The sequence below is a fragment of the Eretmochelys imbricata genome, chromosome 1 (genome assembly GCF_965152235.1).
Source record: "Eretmochelys imbricata isolate rEreImb1 chromosome 1, rEreImb1.hap1, whole genome shotgun sequence".
Classification (NCBI taxonomy): Eukaryota; Metazoa; Chordata; order Testudines; family Cheloniidae; genus Eretmochelys; species Eretmochelys imbricata.
The window spans coordinates 124432343-124448622 of NC_135572.1; the positions used below are offsets into that span (position 1 = coordinate 124432343).

Consider the following 16280-nt stretch of genomic DNA (forward strand, 5'->3'; position numbering starts at 1 on the left):
CAGGGTGCATTTACATTGCTACTGTATAGTTGTTCCTTTTTCCAACATTGAGAAATCTAAACCAGTCCAAAGAAAGGTCACAGTTCAGTTAAATTAGAAATTAAGTTAAGGGTCTAAACACAGGCATTAGGAAACACACAGCCCTACTAAATAGTATGACATCATAGAGCGTGTCTCTAGCCAGCTCAGGGGCCTGCATTTCACAACAGCAGCAGCTTTCAGTCTTCAAAGGTCAACTAGAACAGGTTCAAAACAACCACACTGGAACCCGAGTGACATGGTCCAAGTGAGAGCACACAGTTTTAATCCAGCAGAAGCCATAAACTGATCTGGGACTCAACACAGTTTTTCAACTGAAAACTATGAAATCCTGTTTACTTAAGATGACTGACTAGATTCCCCCTCTGTCCTATCAAAAATGTTCATGCAACTCAGAATGTGGAGCTCTATGCCTCTTATCTGCAATGTTAATGATAAAATTTAAGCCATGAAAAGTGCACCCAGACACATGGTAATAGATGCCCAATAAATACATATTTTAGTAATAGGGAAAGAATAGGTTATAATTTTAAAAATCAGCTCACAGAGTAGCAATCATATAGCTTAGTAGTAATGTAACTCATTTGTACTTTCTGGTCTAAAACTGTTACAAAGTGACCAGCATCAGGATAAATGCAAAGAAATTAGAACAAAGAAGAAAAAGTTACACACCTTTGTTTCTTCAGTGCTCAGAAGTGGTGAATTCAGAAACTTTTCTATTAGTCTTTTCCAGCTTGCAGCTTTACTGAGGTCTGAATGAACAATCAGCTTTTCATGAATTCTGATTTAAAAATAAATAAATCCTATCAATGAATGCTTCAAATGAACAGAATTACTCAACACAGTAAAAATAAGACAAACTTACCCCTCTATTGTCCTCTCTACTTTGTGACTGCTTACATCAAGAAATCGATGAAATCTAGATAAGAAATTAAAACAGAATACAGTTTTTGCATTGTGCAAGCAAATGTTTGGGGGAAAAAACCTATAGGTTAACAAGTGAAGCACCTCATTTGTCAAGTCAAATATATATATATAAATACCATAATCAGTTGAACAAATTTTCTTTGTTAAATATTCAAAACATGATTAATTCAACAATAATATTGCTCTCTACATGAGTTTTAAAAAAACAAGAGAAATATTTACCAAACATTTACTTTATATTTCACTGTTCATGAGAAAAACATCTATAATTAACGCCTAGGATGGCAAAATGTGGTGAAACTTACATTTAGCCATCATATATAAATGACTGGATCCACATGGATAAGTCTGATTTTATGGGAACGGGGGGGAGGCAGGCATTCAGTAAAATTAATAATAGGCTACTCTGTACTTCTGCTAAGTTTGCCCAGAACTTGAAACATAGTCTCACCTACCTCTTGGCCAGTGGTGAGCACAAAGCTTTCCTTGATGAGCGTGACAACCTAAATCATCGATTTGTGCACAATTTAAACAACCATTTGTTTAAAAAAGGTTCTATCTTGATAGTTATGAAGATAGCCTTCCAACTGGGAATTTGTGCAGTGCTGTCTTTAAGTCTAAGACTGAGTCTAACATGGAACAGTTCACTTTCTGTCACTTAAGATAATATCTTTGAACAGCAAAGTAAAATGTAAAAGTTTATGATTGGTTTTAAAACAGCTATTCATTCTGCTAACCCTGCGAGCAACAGAAAGTGACACAAATCACTCTTATTGCTTGGGAAATCTATAAGAAACAGAACAGCAAAGAATTGGACATATTAATATTGGAGGAGGACTCAAAAACAGAGGCACAGGATAGTAGACTGGCAGAGACGACACCAGCAATAGTCAAGAGGCTGGAGGAAAGAGAGTGGCACCCATCCCTACTATTCACATTACACAAGCTAAACAGGAGGCTCTGAGGTGGGCACGGAGCAAGAGAAAGCAGAGATCCACAAATGGAATCAAGGAACAGTATCCTATTAAGAATACCAGCACCCTTCCCAGCAGCTGGTGATGGGCTGGGCTTCTTACCCGGGCATTGTACCTAAACCATGTTGATGCACCCTTCTGTCACACTGTGTTTTATTTTTGCCTCTGACTAGTAGATGCTTGATAACTATTTGAAGAGCATTATTATTTAAGCAGATAAACAAGTACTGTGCTTGCAATCTGGATCTGCAATGGGCTGCTAATGCTCGCTTAAAAGTATTAGATTTACACAAACAGTAAGAAGCCTCACTTGTAAACACCTACACTACACAGCAGTTGCTACATGCCAAACATTCTGGCAGGTATCATCTCATTTGATGTCATATATTGAATAATGGTAACTGTTAACTTTTAAATAAGCCCGTTAAATTGTTTCTCACATCATCACCACCAAAATCATCATCACAATAACAGCCTATCAGTTTGGTAATGAACATATTGTAAGAAGTTCATATGTAAGATAAAAAGTTAACTTCAGTACACTCCTGAAAAAAGCTGAACAAATTTTAGGTTTCAATCCATAGTTATGCACGATTACTATGGTTTTCACCCTTAAAACAAATATCTACTTCATTAGATGGACAGTAGACTCATAATAATGTTCCTAGCAACTCTGAAATTTTATTTTTTTAGAAGTCTACTCCCCATTGATGTTTTAGGTTCTTTTCAACAAGGGAGAAACTGACATGCTACAATTCTACAAGGATTTAGGCATGTGCTTAACTTTATGCACTGTATGTACTCCCCCTGACTTCAAATGGAGCTACTCAGAGTAGTGCTGTCAATTGGGGGGTGGGAGGATTCCCTCTTAAGATCACAATAATTTGAAGAGGCTACATGCCATTTGTAACAATTCATAAAACAATTCAGACGGAAAAGTGATTAAATTGACTATGCCTTTATAATTTTTTAAGATTACAGATTAATAAAGGCTATGTTGAACTCATTTCACATGCATTAAGGTCAAAAGCATGTCTGGTTTTTGGAGAGAAATGTGCACTTATCAAGGCAGATCTTGACTGGTTGTGTTTTATCTGACAATGCTCAGTTTGAAATATTTGCTCATTTCAATAGTTGTTATTCCCTCTCTTCCCTAACCTGATGCCTTGAACGTCATGTTGATAGTTCTGTCCGAAATCACTAAAAAAAGCATCTTATTTTATGCCAACAGACTAATACTGTAACACAGTGGCCAGCAAGAGATTTCGAGCTGCCTCAAGGGCAGCCACTGCTCCTCTGACAAGCCGGGGTAACTCAGTCCCGCCTGATGAAGCTGAGCCCGGATCTCTTTGAGAGGGAACACGCGGGTGCGCTCCCGGGGCCTGTGCCATGGGCGCAGCAGACAGCGGTGACTGATGGGGGCTGCCAGGAGAGCGCCTGGCCGGGTACGCGGCTGGAAGGCGGCAGCGCAGGCAGGCCTGACACGTGCCAGAGCGTGAAGGCGGCAGCGCAGATACGTTGGAACCGCCCGCGCGGCGGCGGCAGCCTGAGCGAGCCGGGGGGGGGGGTGAGGGGGGTCCCCCCCCAGCCCGCAGACAGGGCGGGCCCCACACACCGAGCACTGAGGGAGCCGCCCCGCCCCTGGCTCCTCGGGGGGGCAGCGAGACCCGGAGCGCGCGGCCCCTGACCTGAAGTTGGACCAGGCGAAGCTCAGCGCCGTCTGGAAGCGGCCGCCAAGCTCCTCCCCGCCCTGCGCCTCGCGGAGGCCGGTCAGGCGGCGGATCAGCGCCCGCACGTCCCGGTCCTGCTCCTGCTCGAGGGGGCTCCAGCGCGCGGGCTGAGCGGCCATCGCGCGCGCGCCTGGTGGGGGGAGAAGGGGGAGAGGCGGCGGCGTGTGTGAACCGCCGTACTTTGTTTCTGTCACCGCCGCGCCGTCCCGCAGCACGTCTCGCGGCACTTTCCCTTCTAGTCTCACGAGATTTCCCACAGCAGTAAAATTAGCCCACCAGAGTCTGAAGGAAGGGCTGCGGCGCGGGAGCTGTGCGCATGCGCGAGTTGGAAGCGTTCTATAAGTAAAAAGTAGCCTACTATTGTGGGTGGAGCTAAACATCATGTGACCCCCCCCCGCAGCCCTGATTGGCCGTAGTGCTGGGCTCAGGGCTCTGTCTCTACCTTATCCCAGCCAATGGGAGTGGGGACAGAGAGAGCGGGCTTGGGAATTGCGTGACCCAGCTTCTGGCTCCATTGCAAGTGCTCACTGCAGGGTGTGGCCTTGAGCATGTTCCTTAGCCTTTCCCTGTCTCCCTAGCTACCTTTCCAATGGGGCAGTGGCAGGGAGCTGGCCTTGAGCGTCTCTGGTGGAAGACGCTGGACTGGATCAGTGCAAAGTATTGTTATTATGAATGACAAACCTAAATAAGAGCTGGGTGGCAGCGTGCTCCATTTTGTATGAAGCAAATGGCCTGTGTTTCAAGCTTCTGTTAGGTTGTAAGGCCCCAATCCTACAATGCATTGTATGTGGGCCGGCCCCTGTGCTGGAATGGCGCTCTCTTGACTTCAACAGTCTCCATGCAGCCCAGGGCTCAGCCTATGCACAACAAGTTGCAGGATTGGGGCCTATGTTGGGGGCAGGGCTATCTCTGTTTATGCATTGGATGGACCCAAGCATATGGTACATGCTAAAATAACACCAAGTAATAAGTAGAAACTGCTGTGAGGAAAAATTAAAGGTAAAAAACAAACATCAATAAGCTTTTATAAGCACTACTAACTGATTTAAGCTTCCTGGGGGTTTGGGTTTTTTTTGCAGAAGCAAGAAAAGTGGTTAAAAGACAAAGGAATCTCAGTTTACACTTCCTTTGCACACATCTTGAGTTTCAATTTAGGCCTTAACCTTAGTGCAGTGGTCCCCTCCCCAAACTGGTCCATGCCCACCCCACCCCAGAGCCAGGGGTAGGAGCTAAGCCACGGTTCGGGGGGAAATGCAGACAGGGTAAGGGGACCGAGAGTGGGGCTACAGCTGGGGCAGGGCCAGGAGCTGGGAGCGGAATCCTGGGCATGGTGAGCAGCTGAGGCTCCGGGCAGACCTGGGTGGCGCTCCCTCTCTGCCCCCCATGGGGGGCTGGACCAGGCCCCAGCCATCCCCCCCACTGAATGTTCCTCTGTGTACCCCTATGGGGTGTGCCCCACAGTTTGGGGACCTCTGCCTTAGTGTGATAGGGTCCACTCACTGCTGGTGGCACCTCCTCCTGGCCATCCTTAGCTCCGTCAGGCGTTGCACCCTCTGGCCATGTCCTCTCCCATTCTGTCTTGCCCTGCAGCCCCTCTCACTTCAGGAACTGCAGCCTCCTCTTTGTGACAGCCCTCCAGCTGCGTCACCATACATATTCCCCTTCCAGGGGTGGGGAAATGAAGTCTTTCAAGGGCAAACTGTTCCAGGCAGTCTGCTGTGCTCTGCCTGGCCTGTGCCACAGCTTCAGTGGCTCATTGAGGAATCTGAGTCCGCCCTCCGGGTTCCAGGTCAGGGACCCTCTGGTCAGCAGCTAAAGCTTGCACTGTCCAACCTTGCTGCTTTTCCCCTGAGCCTTTTTATACCTTCCTGGCTTCCCCAGCCTCCCAACTCCCTCCTCTCAGGGAGTAACCATGGACTACCCTCTCAGAGGTTCTTAATCTGGGGAGCATGAGAAGCTTTAGGGAAAAAAAACTGTGCACATTCAAAACTGGGCTGCTGGAGAGTGGCAGCTGCTGGCCTGGTCCCCAGCTCTGAAGGCAGCACCGTTGACAGCAGCAGCACAGAAGTAAGGGCGTCATAGTATGGCATTGCCACCCTTACTGCTGCTGGTGGCTACACTGCCTTCAGAGCTGGGTACCTGGCCACCAGCCGCCACTCCCTGTTCTGCCTTCAGAGCTGGGCAGAGGAGAGCACAGACACAAAGAAGGAGGGCATGATCAAATAAGTTTGAGAACCACTGCTGTAGCCCCTTAGGTATCTCTCTTCTCCCATGGGGTGCTGCAGCCCCTCTCTGCTCCTGGGATTTTACAGGCCCCTCCTGTTCCAGCCTAGCTGAACTTCATTTAATCAACCTCTGCTCCCTGGCTCCTCCTTCAGGTGTAACCGAGGGAGTTAACTGGCCTACCTGGACACCTTAACCCGTTCCAGTCCTGTGTGCTGTGGACACCCCATCACACATAGGAACAAGATCAACCCTAAGCATAACCAAGATGAACAATTGCCTGATGCCGAGGTCTTTAATAACTTTAGTAACTCATTTCCTAATAAACCCCATCCATCACTTGAACCAGAGGACAAGGAATGCAAACTACAATTTCTCCCTGAATTGTTAAGTCCAACCAGTACAGACATGGAATCATCTTAAATATGCCCCATTTCAATGACTCCTAAATAAATGCTTATAGCTTTTACATACATTTACTGTTTTTCTTACAGTTCACATCAGTTCAAAACTTCATTGCAGAAGCACAGCTGTATCAATGTTTGGAAAAGTTCAAATTTCAAAGTTCAAAAAGTTCATTTCAAATTTCTGCAGTTGTTTCATTTTTAGTTCAGGAAAGAAACAAATTGGGTCTATGTGCAGTACATGGAAATAATATTTTAAGAGTGTTTTAATAGCAGTTAATGTTATAATGTGATAAAGTAAAACAAACGTGTGGCCTACGTGCAATAGTAACTGAGTGTGTTTGGTATTAAATGTGTATGAGGAGCTAGACTGATTAGAGTTATGGGTTGTCTGTGTAAAGGTTAGTAATCACACAAGCAGCCATGTCAGCAAAAGCAACAGGATGATCATAACAGGAAGGAGATCATTTGATAACATTCTATTACAGTAACTTTTGCAGCACATCGTTTTGCTGTCTGAGGAGTGACCTTTTTTTACTCTTAGAGGTTGATCTGGCAGCTATTGGGAGTCTGATGGTGGTGTTTCAGCAATGAAGACATTACGGGACAGTTTCAAAATGGGTGCAATTACTTCTTTTTTTGTGCCTGGCATTTGCAATCATTTTCACTTACTGCTAGCTGATTGTCTAAATCAGTGGCTCTCCACCTTTCTAGACTACTGTACCCCTTTCAGGAATCTGATTTGTCTTATGAACCCCACCTCACTTAAAAACTACTTGCTTACAAAATCAGACATAAAAAATAAAAAAGTGTCACAGCACACTATTACTGAAAAATTGCTTACTTTCTCATTTTTAAATATTGTACTTACATTTGAGTGTATAGTATATAGAGCAATATAAACAAGTCATTGTCGGTATGAAATTTTAGTTTGCACTGACTTTGCTAGTGCTTTTTTACGTAGTCTGTTGTAAACGAGGCAAATATCTAGATGAGCTGATGTACCCCGTGGAAGACTTCTGCGTACCCCCAGGGGTACATGTACTCCTGATTGAGAACCACTGGTCTAAATAACCATTTGGGGGCACTAATCAGTGATTCAGTAAATGCAGGTCCAATGGAACTGTGATAGGTTCCCCACGGAGTGCAACTTGGAACTGGGGTACCACTGAGCCCACCTGACCCAGTGTTCTGGTCGAAAACTGGACACCTGGCAACCCTAGACAGCTCTGTGTTGTTGTTGTTGTTGTTTTTTGCTGCGTAGACATACCCCAGTGGTCTAGGACCTGGAGTCTTGCAGAGAGGGTGGGGCAAGGCTCCCCGCTCACCCAGCCAGATTGCTCCCAACCTTTCCTCTGCCACAGCCCAACTGGATATCTGAACTTATTTTGAGGCATCCCACCAAATTGTCTCCAAATGATCTCATGAATGTTCATGAGCCAATCCAGAACAGGGCTAGTAGGGTCAAAATCAAAACAACCATGGCGGCTAACATTAGATTGCGATCTGTCTTTTGTGCCAGAATTAACATTTTTAGCAGTGGAAACTAACAAACACTAAAGCTAAATATAAGAACTCTGGACAAAAGCATGCTCAGTGGAGAAAGCGACATGCACTTGAGAATAATATTTTTGGATGACAAGCACTTAATAATTAATAATTTCTTCTCATTCCCAAAATAGTCTTCCCAAGTGTGTGTAATTTTCTCCACTGTTTTTAAATGCAATATAATTAATTAAGTCCCACTCAGAGCGCTGCCAGCCTCAAGAGATCAAAAAATAAATGAGTCAGACCCCAACAAGTCAGGGGATTGTCCTCCAAAACATGTGGTTATTTACAAAGAGATTATATTGTTTTTTTCATTCTAATGCTTGGTGAACTGCCCCTGCTCATCCCCAGAGAGAGAGTGTTAGTGATGCCCATGCGCCCAGATGTATTGACTATGAGGATTTTGGCCCCTGCTGCAGGAATTCTCACCCCCACATCTTTCCATCCCTGCCCAGCAATGAATTCTGCCCCCCAACCTACAAATCAATCTTGTGCCCCAGCCCTCATCAGTTCTGTCCTCACCCTCCACCAATCCAGCCCCCACCTCAGGCAATTCTGCTCCATGCAGGCCCCAACAGTTCTGACCCCTGCCCCCCCGCTCCCCAACCCCCACCAGTTCTGCCCCCATCCCCACCCAGCTCCCACGTCACACCAGTTCTGCCCCCCCGCTTCCCACCCCTCACCTCTGCTTCTCCAGGGGTTCTTTCCCCTTCCCTGCCCTGCGGGGCTGCAGTAGAATCCCCACTCCCCTTCGAGGCTTGGGGGTGGCTCCAGGGGCTTACATTTTAGCATAGGAGAGTGGGAACAGAGCCAACCTGTTGCTCACAGGAGGGGAGGAGAGGGAGATTGAGCTCTGGTTGGCTGTTCTGCCCCTGGAGGAGGCAGGGCAGTGAGGCAGATGGCCAATCAGAAGGCAGCTTTCCCCCCTTCCTTCACCCTCCCCTGCCTTTACTCAGCGACTGAAATTTGCTATCTTAACCTCACTTTGGGGAACGGAATGTGACATACGCATAATATTTGAGAGGGGCCTCGTCCCGGAATGCAAAAGTACAGAATGCAATCCGGCTCCGACACTCATTAAAATGCAAGGGACTGTTTCTTTGTTCTCAAGTGTAGCTTTTCAAAAAAATCTGCTGCACACCGATTGGGAAACACTGCAGTAAGGAATGAGTAGGGAGAAGGGAGGGGCCAGCATGCTGGTCTCCTCCTACATAGTGGGTCAGATGCCTGCAGATATTGTAAGGCATAAGAAAGCTCATGCAGTGTGCAGTCCCTGACTTAGCAAGGAGGAGACACCAGTAGGAGAAGGCAGCCGAATCCTCTGAGCCTAAGGAGTAAGTGGGGCCAGCAGAGAGAAATAAATTGCAACCCAGCCCCAGGAAAAGAGCTGGCGACTCCTGATAAGGAGGTGGATAATTAATTGTTTGAATTACCTACCACCAGGAGAAGACCTGGGCCTACTGCCATACGGAGAAGATACACAGAGAGAAATTGCCACCCAACTTCAGGAAGCAAGATAGGTGATAATAATTGTTTGCGCTGCCCAGATCCAGGAGGAGAACTGGGGCTCCTGCCATGAGGAGATTTTTAAAGACTGAGAGAAAATGAGGGGACTGGGCACAGAGTGTAAAGGGCATGCTTCAAAGTAACCCTGAGAGCTAGAAGTACCTTTTATTTATTTGGGACTTTTTGCAGGATTTTGTAGGATTTTTGTAATAACCAAGTCATAAGGAGAGTATTATTGAATCAAGTATGCCTGAAATGGAATTATTGGCTCCCGGATAAAGGAAACTGAGGCAGGGAGTACTGCAACATCATCCTAATCCAGCAGGAGGAATTACAGTCAGGTGTGCCCTACAATAGTGGGATAGGTGCAACGGTCCACAGCAGTTGCAGGAATTGCTGCATGTGAACATGGTGCACCTGAAATATGCTGTCTAATGTGCACCATTGCAGCTTTCTACAGTGCAAATTGTACTTTGTATCCTTAGTGTAGACAAGTTTTAACTGATCTGTGGAAATTAAAGGAAAAAAATGACATTGCCCACTTCAGCTCCAGCAGATAGCACAAGTCTGACCATCTCCACTACCCCTAAACTGCAATGTCTTCTCTGCTTCTTAGTGAATGGATTTTGGAGCCAGAACTGAGATGCAACAGTTGTGTTCTACGTCCTCCTGGGTGTTCTCTTTCCTCTCTACACAGAAATAAGGAGGGTGGCAGAACGTAGCCTGTTGTATATCAGCTCTATGTCACATGGGGACTCTCTTAATATTGGGGGAATACCCCAAGGGCTGGATTCACCAGGTTTATAGTACATTTGCTCTGGCGGAACCAGACTAAAGGGGCTGTTGCTTGACCATAAATCATGTCTTCCAAGGTAGAAAAGACTTAAACTATTAATCTAAAAAATAAGAAGAACCCAACTCCACCACTCCTGAAGAACACCAACTCCACCATATACATCCTGGTTTTTTGTTTTGGTTTTTTTTTTTGGGGGGGGGGCTTCACAAATCATAAATTAACAAAAAGGGGAACAAACACATTTCCCCCCTCTTTGTAGATCGCCTATAAGTGAGAGCTAGGAAGTAGATGTAATTATTGGGGGGTTGCTCAGTACTGGAGTACAACAAACACTTACAGCGCCAGGACCTGTGCCAGTTCTACTGTGACTCAGAGGCAAGCTCTGAAGGTGCTTCAGTAGCTAGGCCTTGGTAAGCACTAGCCCTTGTGGGCCCTAATAACCACTCAGACACCTGGCTAAGGGAAAGGGTATTACACTAGGTCTTGCAAAAAAAGTTGCAGATAGTCTCGTGTGACGATTTCTTGGGGTGCCCAGACTGTGAGTCACCTTGTTATCCACCAGTCTCCAAGGAGAGAGAGAGGCTTGCTGGTGCTTAACTAGGTGTCAGCTCCATGATACCTCCAGTCTCTTAGCCACCCAAACAATGTCCTCTGATCTCTTACTTTGCTTTGCAGGTTAACAATAGGTGTACCCTAGTCCTTGAGTCCCTTTGAAGCATTCTCCTGTGATATCCAGCCCATCACTGGATACCACAGTTTTGCTATCTCCAAGAGGAAAGTGCACACACCAGACTGTTTGATTCATCTGAGGATCAGTTCTTATATACCATCACAGCACTGAGATATATTTATAGTGAAAACAATCATACATTTATTATCAAAGTTTAAGATTTAAGAAATAGTGAGTAAGAATAATGGAAACAGAAAAATTACATAAAACAAAATCCATACACTCTTTCTGGAGACAAAACATAATTTTAATAGGCTAACCCAGCGGTTCTCAAACTGTGGGTTGGGACCCCAAAGTGGGTCGCAACCCCATTTTAATGGGGTCACTGGGCGTAGCATTAGACTTGCTGGGGTAGAAGCTTCAGCCCTGGGTAGTGGGGATCAGATTACACTCTCCCTCGCCTGGGGCTGAAGCCCTTGAGCTTTGGCTTTGTCCCCCTGCCCAAGGTGGTGGGGCTTGGGCTTTGGCAAGCCTCAGGTGGGCTCTGGCTTTGGTCCCCCTTCCTGGGGTTGTGTAGTAATTTTTGTTGTCAGAAGAGGATCGCAGACCAATGAAGTTTGAGAACCCCTGGACTAACCATCCGTCTAAAGCAGTCTATTCTTACCCAAAGCCTTCTTGCAGTGTTTCCAACCAAGGCTGGTTGGGATCCCATTTTCACAAATGTAATCACACTGGCCACTTATTTCCTCAGATGCAGGGTAAATAAGTGTCCTTTCACTTTCTTCATATACCCCCCAAAATCCATTGTTTGTCCCCAGAGTTAGCATGATCCCCTCACACTACCACCCTGGGTTTATTCCCTGGTGTGCTGACTTCACCTGTAAACAGAGCTTCCATTGTATTGGCTTACAATGCTTAATTTACATGTATCATAGTATATCAGGGTTGGAAGGGATCTCAGGACATCATCTAGTCCAACCCCCTGCTCAAAGCAGGACCAATCTGCAATTTTTGCCCCAGATCCTTAAATGGCCCCCTCAAGGATTGAGCTCACAACCCTGGGTTTAGCAGGCCAATGCTCAAACCACTGAGCTATTCCTCCCCCCATGTGAACTGAGGCACACAGGTGAATAGACATCCTTTGTCTGGCAACCCTGCCTTGATTCAGACTTTTTTAGGAACATGTTTATTTTTGCAAATATTTCACAACAATCCTCGATGGGCCTGAGCTTTACAGATGCTAATCTGTATTCTCATTGCACATTCATTTATATTCTGCTTTTGCTTTCATCACTTTCTCCACATTTGTTTTAGAGCAAGGGCTGCCTCCTGCTCCAGCAAAAGCTTCCAAACCTTCTTAGGGCATTTCTACATGTACAGCACTGCAGTGATGCAGCTGCATCATTAAAGCGGCACCGCTGCAGTGGGTGTGGTGAAGACACTCTGTGCCAGAGGTGGGCAAACTTTTTGGCCTGAGGGCCACATTGGGGTTGCAAAACTGTATGGAGGGCCAGGTAGGGAAGGCTGTGCCTCCCCAAACAGCCTGGCCCCCACCCCCTATCTGCCCCCTCCCACTTCTAGCCTCCTGACTGCCCCCTCAGAACCTACAACCCATCCAAACCCCCCTGCTCCTTGTCCCCTGATTGCCCCCTCCTGGGATCCCCCACCCCTAACTGCCCCCCGGGACCCCACCCCCATCCAACCCCCCTGCTCCCAGTCCTCCAACCCCTATCCACACTCCGGCCCCCTGATAGGCCCCCCGACAGGCCCCCCTCTTCTATCCACCCCCCTCATTCCCCATCCCCTGACTTCCCCCCCGCAGAACCTCCGCCCCATCCAACCACCCCCTGCTGCCTGTCCCCTGACTGCCCCCCGGGACCTCCCACCCCTTATCTGCCCAGCTGGAGCGAGACACGCTGCCACTCTGCTCGGCAGGAGCTCGCAGCCCCGCTGCCCAGAACGCTGGTGGTGCGGTGAGCTGAGGCTGCGGGGGAGGAGGGGACAGCAGGGGAGGGTCCAGGGGCTAGTCTCCCCGGCCGGAAGCTATGGGGCTGGGCAGGACGGTCCCGCAGGCCAGGTGTGGCCAGCGGGCTGTAGTTTGCCCACCTGTGCTCTATGCCAACAAGAGAGAGCTCTCCTGTCAACATGATAAAACCACTTCCACAAGCAGCAGAAGCTGTGTTGGCAGGAGACGCTCTCGCTGACATAGCTCTCACTCATGCACTTATGTTGGTGTAACTTATGTCACTGAGTGTTTTATTCACACCTCTGAGCAGCATAAATTATGTGGCAGAGTGACATAGCCTTAGGCAAATTTTAGCACATGTTGGGGATGGGTGAGTTGCTACAACTTATAGATGTCTTCCTTTTCCACTCAACCCTTTCTAGATTTTGGTCTTTAATAACTATCTAAAATATTCTGTTCATTGTAAACCCTCTGGCCGAAGCTCCTTCTTCTGGAAGCATTCTTTTTTCTGTTCCCTGTTCTTAGGATGACACAATTTGTGCAGTAATGTTTGGCTTTCCAGGCTGAAATAATGTGCAATGTATTTATTAACAGGAGATCTAAAGAAACCACTGTGGGCAGAGTATTTCCCTGAGTGACGCACCTCTTTCCCCTTCACAGAATAAAGTTTCCTATCTGAGGGTTGTTTCCTGCTGGGATTTCCAGACTATAAAAACACCATTTCTGTCCTCAGATTTAGAAAGAGACAAGGTGGGTGAGGTAATATCAAACTTATATTCTGGACTCCTCTATTTTACAAGTAGACCTGGACATCTAAGCTTCCTCTGTCAACTGACAGAGCAGCTCCTCTTGATGGGTATCAACTGATTAATTGTATATGTATACTGTTAGCCCTTGGACCAAATCAGTCAGCCCTGGAACTGTGTGTTGACCTCAGAAGGGGCTAAATTCAGGTTCTCAACCCCCACCCACATCTAGTCATCGGCCCATTTAGGTGGTGAGACAAGACATGACTGGTTGGTAAGGTGCAAGTAAGTGGGTTTATTAACTGAATACATGTGTACAAGTAAACAAGGACCCTCAATTTAACTAAAATAGTACAAAACAGGCTCGGTTGTCAATGGATGGAATATGGCATAAAGCCAGAACCCCAAAGGCCCTTACAGAAAAGAGGGATCCACAATAAGAGTAATGAGAGTAACCACACTACCATGTCTCGTTGACAGGAGAAGATAGGCATACCCCAAGGAAAGCAGGAATCAAGCTGACAGGGCGCAGGATCAGGAACTTGGGAGACTCAGGAACCACGCAGGTGAACAGGTAAGTCGTTGGTCTTTCGCTGATCTTCTATCTTCTGTCTTCCACTCTTGACCCATGGTCATGTGTGTAGTATGCGAACCTACAGTTGATGATTACAGATGCATGTGTGTGTGAGGTCCGGATGGAATAAGTTCAAGTTCTGCAGACCTGGTCTGTCTTGGGGGTTTCTAGCAGCTGTGCTATTGTGTGGGCCACTGGACTGCTCCTCAGCTCAGAAGTAGAGGTCCCAGTCAGGCTACTACCTCTGGCAGCCCTGAGGCAACAAGCAGCAAGTGGCGAGTAGCCCTGAAGGGTGGATGAATACCCTTTAAGTAACTTCATTGTTACTAGGCAGACTTTGAGTCACCTGACTCTCCCATTTTCCTGCACTTTTGGAAAAGGGCGCCAACTGTGGCATAAAGAAGGGTACCAAATAATGAGGCCAAGAACAACAAAGTAGAAACCAGTATGGCCAACATAAAACCGTAGCTGGAAATTCTTCCCCAACAGCACATTCATTTCTACTGGCATTGACAGATGGGATTCCATAGGCTCCCTGCATCCCACCAGATTTTATATTCATTACTGATAATGTAGCACTGTATATTAGAATATACATCTTAGCAGAAAATGCCTCGCTAGTCACAGGGGAGAAAAAGACCAAAGGGCAGATCCTCAGCTGGTGTAAATTGTCATAGCCCCACTGACTACAGTGAAACTATGATATTTTATGCCAGCTAAGGATCTGCACCCAAATCCCTTTCTGGCTGCTTCTGATAATATCATAGAACAATAAGAAATTAGGACATTGAGAAAGATTTTGGAATTGTCTGCACTAAAAGAAATCTTTCAAAAAAGAAGTAGTTAGGGCCTGATCCTCAAGTGTGTTGCTAAGCACTCACAATTCCTATTGAAACCAATGGGCAATGCTCAGGCGTAAGACCTAGGCCCTGATTCTCCACTGCCTTATGCTTTTGGGTAGTCATTTACACCAATGCAAAGTGAGTGCAAAAGGAGCAAATACCATGATTTGAATGGTGCAGAATTAGGTGCATAAAGAGCAGAAAATAAAAACTACACAGATATATTTAATTTTAAAAAATTCAAACTGGTACAAATAAATATTGAACTTCAAGTGAAGAAAACCAATTTAAAAGAGTAACAAACAGCTGTGGCCTCTTCATAATACCCAGCTGTTGTCTCCCACTGCATGACAATATCAGAATTTTTCCGCACCGTTGTTTTCCCATGTGGTTCTGTTTGAAAGAATCCTTTTCATGGCTCACAGGAGAAGCCCAAATAGATTTGAACAAATTCCAAAGACCATGATCTACTGCCTGTATTACTGTCGCTTGTATGTGCAGGCAATCAGCAAATGTGAAGTCAATTCAGAAACTCTGCTGGCGTGAAAAATGTCTTGTCTATAGTTGTGGAGACATTTCTAATGTCGCATTGTGACAACAGAGAATAATATAGTAAAAGGTTTTTCTGTACCATAGAACTACAATGTCTAGCTGGGGCCCCAGTGTGTGTATTTTTTAAACTAATTTCCAGGCACAGAATGGGACACATATTGTCACTAGGGCTGTCAAGCGATTAAAAAAATGAATCACAATTAATCATGTGATTAATCGCACAGTTAAACAATAATAGAATCCCATATATTTAAATATTTTTGGATGTTTTCTACATTTTCAAATATATTGATTTCAATTACAACACAGAATACAAAGTGTATAGTGCTCACTTTATATTTACTTTTTATTATAAATATTTGCACAGTTAAAAAAAATAGTATTTTTCAATTCCCCCATGACAAGTACTATAGTGCAATCTCTTTATAATGAAAGTTGAACGTATAAATTTAGAATTATCTGAAAAAAAACCTGCATTCAAAAATAAAACAATGTAAAACTTTAGAGCCTACAAGTCCAATCAGTCCTACTTCAGCTAATCACTCAGACAAACAAGTTTGGTTACAATTTGCAGGAGATAATGCGGCCTGCTTCTTGTTTACAATGTCACCTGAAAGTGAGAACGGGCATTTCCATGGCACTGTTGTAGCCAGCGTCGCAAGATATTTACTTGCCAGATGCGCTAAAGATTCATATGTCCCTTCATGCTTCAACACAATTCCAGAGGACATATGCCCATGCTGATGATCAGTTCTACTCAATAACGATTCAAAGCAGAGTGGA

General features: G+C 45.7%; 1 protein-coding gene across 6 annotated transcripts in view; it reads right to left on the reverse strand.

Moving 5' to 3' along the window:
- The window catches only part of TUBGCP5 (tubulin gamma complex component 5), a 45557-nt gene extending 41507 nt beyond the window's left edge, over positions 1-4050 (reverse strand). For 2 of the 6 annotated variants that reach the window (XR_013345873.1, XR_013345869.1), the window contains exons 1-3: positions 3629-3922; positions 905-958; positions 712-820 (exon numbers count right to left, since the gene is read on the reverse strand). Coding sequence is in view for 2 of the 6 variants with exons in the window: in XM_077814960.1 (XP_077671086.1) it covers positions 712-820; positions 905-958; positions 3851-4050 (363 nt within the window). In the remaining 4 variants the exon portion in view is untranslated. Of the gene's footprint in view, positions 1-711; positions 821-904; positions 959-3628 lie in introns of those variants that run through there. The other 4 variants (XR_013345868.1, XM_077814960.1, XM_077814980.1 and 1 more) reach the window with 4 other exon arrangements.
- Between the last annotated feature and the right edge of the window lie 12230 nt (positions 4051-16280).